Source organism: Nestor notabilis, unplaced genomic scaffold, assembly GCF_000696875.1.
Source record: "Nestor notabilis isolate BGI_N333 unplaced genomic scaffold, ASM69687v1 scaffold25365, whole genome shotgun sequence".
In the NCBI taxonomy this organism is placed as follows: domain Eukaryota; kingdom Metazoa; phylum Chordata; class Aves; order Psittaciformes; family Psittacidae; genus Nestor; species Nestor notabilis.
The window spans coordinates 40793-47739 of NW_009929236.1; the positions used below are offsets into that span (position 1 = coordinate 40793).

General features: G+C 48.9%; 1 protein-coding gene across 1 annotated transcript in view; it reads right to left on the reverse strand.

Moving 5' to 3' along the window:
- The window catches only part of POU2F3 (POU class 2 homeobox 3), a 40589-nt gene extending 34226 nt beyond the window's left edge, over nucleotides 1–6363 (reverse strand). Inside the window, exons 1-2 of the mRNA XM_010014895.1 lie at nucleotides 6336–6363; nucleotides 1467–1535 (exon numbers count right to left, since the gene is read on the reverse strand). Coding sequence (XP_010013197.1) covers nucleotides 1467–1535; nucleotides 6336–6363 — 97 coding nt within the window. The remainder of the gene's footprint in view (nucleotides 1–1466; nucleotides 1536–6335) is intronic.
- Between the last annotated feature and the right edge of the window lie 584 nt (nucleotides 6364–6947).

Below are 6947 nucleotides of genomic sequence, written 5' to 3' on the forward strand. Positions count from 1 at the left end.
CCATCAACTCGGTGTGCCAAGGTGCACAAAATACTTCAAGAGACAGGTTCCCAACTTTAGGTGCTGTACCAGGATTTGCTTGAAAGTTTGGGATGTTGGGGACATGTTTGTTAATAAGCAGCTTGGAAACTGTCTCCTCAAAGAAACAGTTTGGGGACATCTGAAAGCCCTGAGCAAAAGCTGAGCTGACCAGAGCCAATCAGAGCTCATGGCTGCGAATAGAAGCAGATTTCATCTCTACCTTAGATTATGTCAAATAACAGCTTAATAGCTAAGAGCACAGAGGGTTTCTAGTCCTCAGTGTAAGGTGTAAATAAGAGGTAGTTTTAGTCTCATTAAAACATGCCTGGAGTTCCACGACTTTATCAAGGTCTCTTTATTTTTAAGTAACTCAAATGACAGAAGAGAAACAGTAAAAACATTCCATGCAAAATTTTAATCTGCTGTTACACATCCTGCACCCCCCAACTTTAGGGCTCTTCATTACTCAAAGAACAATGATTCTTCTACGTTGTCTCTACCAGCTTTGGTGTTAAAAGGTGTTTATTTTCAAGTCTATGATGATCCTCATGGTTTCTAATAATTTTCATTTGTTACACCAAGTGGGTGCTAAAAATACTTGTTATTGATGTTGATTTGCCTAAAAAGGAATCTGACCATGAGCCTTTGTGAAATTAGATTCCTGTAATTTCACACATTACAGGTAGAGGCAGTCAGAAGTGATGCCAGAAAAGACAGAACTGATTTTCCTGGTGTATATCACACCTTGTGGCAATGCAGAAGTTGGTAGGTAACCCAGCAGAAATCAGCACTAACACCAGCACTATCATCTTCAAAGGATCGCCCTGCTCCTCAGCTTTCCATATTCAAGGAAAACTGAGGCTTCCAGCCTTGGAGCAGTGAGAGTCTGAGCAGCCGTCAGGTGGGAGTAGTGGAGATGAGAAACCCAATCATGCTTCAAGGTGAAGAGCAATAAATTTTTGCTGGAACTACCTAGCTGGATTTGACTATTTCAGAAGTCCCTCCCATTTTTCTACATATGTGTGGCCAAAAAAGGCTTAGTCCCCAGGGAGTTTTGTCTAAGGAAGCATTCCTGAGACGAACCCACACAGATGAAGAGGTGTTTGTACCAAACTGAGTGGACCAAGACTATTTCAACGGCATTATTCCTTTGCCAAGACATGAGCATATTGCCATGCTAAAACCACAGAGGACATTACTGAGGCACAAACTGATTCAGTGCTGTTACAGAAGGATCTTGCATGCTGATCAAGATACAAACGCAGTCCTAGCCCAGAGTGCATTCTTGATAAACTCCCAGGCTGGTTGAAGAGTGCAATGTAACAGCAACAGGAGTCAAGCAAAGCACAGACAGAAACTTCCAGCACCCATGCCCCCCATTTCTTTGCTTTCCCCTCCCTTCTTATGCTCCCTTGCTTGCCCCCCACATCCCAGACCCTCCTTACCTGGCTCCACCTGGTCAGGTTCATGCCGAGTATCTGTGGAATCTGCTGCATCACCGCTCATCTTGATCTCTGGAAAAGGAGGCACAACTGATTTTAATAACAGGTCACAGTCCCAGGCAACAGGCACATGTGGCTTCCACTAAACAGCACAAATGAATGTGTAATTATAATAAACCATCAGACTTTCAAATTTCTGATTCCTCAACATACAGTCACTAGAATATTCATCAGCTCCAAGGATGCACTTTCCCTCCTGTTGCTCTTCACATCCCTGTCGTTCCTCTCCCCCCTCCCCAATTTGCTGCTGTATTCTCACTTCCCGCATTCCTTCTCCTCTTCTTCAACCTTCTTCTCTTGTACAGAGGATGAGAAACCATGGGAACACTCTCAGCCCCACAGCTGAGCTTTATATAGACCTCCCAAGCCAGCTGGTGTGGCTCCCAATTTAACACTGTCCTCGCACCTGTGGAGGCAGGGAATCCTTCTCAGCATTTCCTTCTGCTCCTACATCCTTTCCTTGACCCTCAAGATGGCTCAGCCGGGCCAGCGCTTGGTGCTGTGTGAAGCACATGCGTGGAGGACCAGCCTCAGGAAGATACTCTCAGGGAGGGACATGAAGTCTCTCTTCTCCTCTGCTCCTTTGCAAACTCAGCTTGTTTCTCTCAATACAGTTGATCCCTATTTGCAAAATATTTACCCTGCTTTCTCCCACATACCTGTACTCACAACCCTTGCAAACCACCAAGAAGCTGCCTTGCTCCAAAGCACTACCCCCAGCCCAGGAGCGAGAAGAGTGCTTTGCCATCAAGCTCCAGCATATTTCCCCTCATCCTTATCCGTGCCAATTGATTTGTCATTTACCCTTGAAGTGATGGCTGCCACCACACCCAGGGCCACTTTCTCCTTCGGGGACAGCTGAAAGAAAAGGTGGGAATAGTCAACTTCACACTAGCTTGCTCAACCCCTCCTTAAGATTCAAAGTACACACCAGTGAAGGAAGAGTATCTATTCAAATTCAGATGGACACCCTGATCACCTATTCTACCCTTTGCATGGGAATTTTAACTCTTTCCTGGCTATTTGGGGAATAAAACCCAAAAAGATAACATTTTTTTCTAAAGAACTAACTGATTTGCATGTGCTTCCTGCAGCCAGTCCCAGCCACAGAAGTCACCCGATTTGCATCAGGTAATAACAACACTGTGGAAGCTGGGCCAGTGTTTGCTGTGGTTTTGCTGGGGTAAAGGCAGGTGGAAGTCTTCTTAAAGGCATCATGCAAACCTTTTCCTCTTTCCTATATATGCTTGTATTATTTCCAAGCAGCCAAAAGGGTGAGAAGAATCCCATAGGCTTTTACACCTATTTCCCTCTATTGCACTGTAACAGGCAGGCCTTTTTGGTTTGTTCGTTCAGGTTTTCCTTTCCCCTAATCAAACTTCGAGTGTGCAAATTAGCAGATTATCTGCTTTTTGACCAAAATGGAAAAGTTTTGCTTTGGTTCAAGTTTGAAACTTTATTCAGCAAATGAATAAAGGAAAAAATAATAAGTAAATAAATAAATAAAACCAAGATTTTATACTAGGGACAAAGTGCAGAAACATTCACGTACTTCAGAAGCTTTTCCTGAAACTGTATTAAGGAACAAGGTGGAAAAATAAAAAAGAGAAGAGACTTGTGGGACTTCCCTCCCCCCTCCCCTTCAAATAAACCCTCTGCAATTAAAACATGAAAATTTAGTGGGGCTTCTAAGCATTTCTACTGCAGGAAGAGTAATTATCATCAGCTATAAACATCATCTTGTCTTGTAATACTGCCAAGGGACCCTAACTTAGGCAATCTACAAAGCACAAAGTTTTACTTGCTGCCAAAGAGTATCTTAAAAGAAAAAGCCTAGTTCTCATAAAACAGAGGGAAAAAAATCTTAAACCAGGCAGAAGTTCAGTGCTTGCTTTAGTGAGAAAGTCTGCAAGTTTGGGAAAAAAAGATACAAGATACCCTGTGATTCTCTCATACATAAAGCAGAAGTTTATTCTCACAAAGATTCAAATAACACTAGTTATTGCAGTTTAAATATCTTGGGGGAAAAAGCAATCAACAGGAAGCAAAAGAAACCCCTTTTGATCAAAGCCTGCTGATCTGAGTAGTTCAGGGCTGGCCACCTTTTGTACGCCTATGAACAGCAGTACAGCACCAGTCACCTCCCAAGGGATCCTTAAGAACAAGAAGCAGAGGAATTACTTTCTAATATGATATAAGTGTAGCCAATATAAAGGCAACATCTTTTCTACTGGCACCCTAGAGTCTTCCCCTATAAACAAGGACAGAGTGATGCATCTGGATTTGACTGTTCCCTCCATCTTGTCTCAAGGCTGTGAGACTTTGAGTCCAACTAAAGGCAGGCTCTTTCCATACAGCTTTGCCAGTTTGGCAAAATGCAGGGAATAAGCAGGCTTAGGAAAAAAATCTCTGGGAAAAATAATGCAACTTAGGCCTGCCTAAGTCCTAACCACAGACCTATTAGAAGCCGCCACTGCGGCCTGGGCCATATTAAAAATGTGCTGCTATACCTCAGCTAGCAAACAGACCTGGAGTAGGGGTAGTCTGGTTTGTTCACCCAGACCAAAGAAACTATACCAGTGCAGACACTTCTCTGGGGATGGATCTGCATCTATATTTTTGCTGAAACAAATGGTGTCAGCAAATAAAGCTTTCCCAAGCCCTTATTCCTAGTAGTTGTTCAGACATGGGCACTAGGGTAAACCAGCCTGAGGACTTTAAAAGGAAAAGAGAAAGCTGGTGGTGGTGGGAACTCAGCTTGGCTGAGACCGAGACCTGAAGCCTATTTGAATTTTCTCTGCTTCTGGTGCCGAAGCACCTCTGAAGGTGACATATCCAAATGCCTGGGGAGGAGGTGGTGGTAATGCTGCTGCAAGGAAACCCTCTCAGTAGGGAGCAGAGCGTGCGGAGCCCAGGCAGCCCACCTTCACCTTGCACGTTGTGTCTTCACAGGCAGGGAAGAAGCAGAGCACACCTCATCAAGCAACTTACTGCAAGGTCTTGCTGTTCAGGGACCCCAAGACTGAACACGCTGAGGTGCCTTTGCACAAGGGTGAAGAAACACCCTCCCATCAGCACTGGGCACGTGAAAGCATTTGGGCCCAGGCTGGTGTCCCTCCCTACAAAAAGACTGCTTATAACTTATGCCCCTTTGACAGGCAGCAGGGTGGGATGATTTGAGAGAATGGAAGATCAGCATGCACCCCACTCTGCACAGCTCGTGGCCAAATCCACCCTGAGAGTGATGCCACTGGCTTTGACAGAGGGCACAGTATCAATCTAGGGAATGTTCTCATGAAGAAAGAGTCGCCCACAGCAAAGCAGATGGGTGGATAGAAGCCTGCGGGGGATGCGTCCCCGAGGGACACCACACACAAGCACACCCAGCGCAGGTGCTCAGACTAGTCGGGCTCACACGCCGAGCCACGACCACGAGCCTCACGCCTCCCGCAGCCTCTGCCCGTGGCCGGCCATGGGGCTCCCCAGCTGCCTTCCCAGTGGCTGGGACAGGGGGCCAGCCTGCGCAGTGGGGTGCCAACCAGCCTCGGAGGGGCTGCTGGTACCCCAGAGCCTCCCCAGGGGGAGGTTGCAGCGCACTCATGGAGCAGAGGTTTTGGCCATCTCTGCAGGCAGACACGGTTAGGTGATGGCATTTCTGCAGCATCTGCCTTGCCCTGCAGGCCTGTGAGCCCACATGCAGGCAGAACCTGTTGAGGGGCTGCAAGCATTGAGCATGGACCCCTGGCTCTCCCCTTCACAGCAGGACCACCAAATGCCTGAGCTTCACTGCAGCATGCCAATAGGTATGCAAAGGGAATGAGCTGATGGATGTATTCACCCTCTCCCCTCCAAACCTGGGGACACACAGTGTTTTATGCTACAAAAACACTGGACACAGGTCACTAGCAGGGTACATGGCTCCTGTACCCCCAACATGCCGCTGCCTGCCCCTACCACAGAAGAGGTTGTCAGTATCTGGCCATCATTGCTGCCACTGCTCTTCTCCTGCCCCAACATTATCCTCAGCCCTAGTATGCCCAGGGATGCAGTCCTATCCCTCAAGCACAGGGGCTTGAGCTGGCGACAGAAGCTAAACTCACCCTGCTGGGGTGAGCCAGAGCTCAGTGCATCTCCAAGGGATTTGGCAGCGATTGCTCTGGTTCCCCAGCTAATTGTAGAAGGGAGGTCTGCTCAGAGGAGATGTGAGACTACCTAAGCAGTATCTATGGATCAGACCCCCTGGAAAGAGTCTCTCTCCTCCTGAATATCCCTGTTCATTCATTCCTCACTCAGCCCAGTCTCCGATAGCTCCCTCCTCATTCATTTCTCCCTCCTTTTCCCTCTTTGTCATTAACTTTTCCCCTTCCAAACCATGTCCCGTCCCATCTCACTCTCACTCTCTCTCACACACACCCGTCCATCCTTGCCGCATCCCTCTATGAATTTATCCCCTCTCACTCCTCCCAGATTTATCTCAATGACTGAACCCACAGGTCAGGCACTAAACGCTCACTTTCTAGCTACTCAAGAGACTTCTGTGCTCTGCCCCCTGACCCACGATTAGGGCTGGCAGTGTGAGTGATGCGCCCACATTGTGGGTATGGCTTGGCAGCCCCCTAAATAGGATCAGGACAGCATCCACCCCCAGCTAGGAATGTGGGCACTTAACCAGGCACTCCAGTGGGAGATAACAGGAGGGAGAAGATGAGAGGAAAGGTCACAGGGATCAGAGCAACCCCGTTTCCTGCCCAAGCCCACGATCCCAGCTACACGGCGAGCTCCAAGCCCTGTCCTTCCTCAAGTGCTCTTTACCTGCATGCACAGACTCCAGGTTCACCATCCTGCTGGCGGAGGGAAATCCGCGGTGCGCCCAGCCTCCTGCCGTCAGCCCCAGGTTGCCAGGGGCTGCCAGTTTGCCCTCCCTCCTCTGCCACCCGCTGCCTCTCAAACCGGGCGTGGGTCCGCTCCCGAAGGGACCTAGAGCTCCATTGCCTGTTGCCATGCAGGGCCAGGTGAGCATGCGGCTCCGCGCCACGCCTCGCCCCCCCTCCGGCTCCCTCGGGTGCCCTGACACCCAGCAGCCTGGCGCCCGGCCCATGCAAAAGCACCCATTTGCATATTAGTAACTCGGGAATAGATGAGTCCCTGCAGCGCTACCAGGGTGTGGGGTGGAAGGAGGGAGGGAGGGAGGAAGGAAGGTGGTTTTGCCCGCCCTCAGCTGCGCAGATACACCCCACAGCACCTGCCTGCTGGGCTGCAAGCGGGGGGCTTCCACCATCCCAGTTGTGCCCTTGTGGATAGGCTTTGGGCTCTGCCCTTTGCAATGCATGGGTAAGAGAGGTCAAGGCATCAAGCCAGGCTGGGTAGCACACAGAAGGGAAGGTGTCTAAGCTGTGGGAACAGCCCCTCTGGTAAGCAGAATGT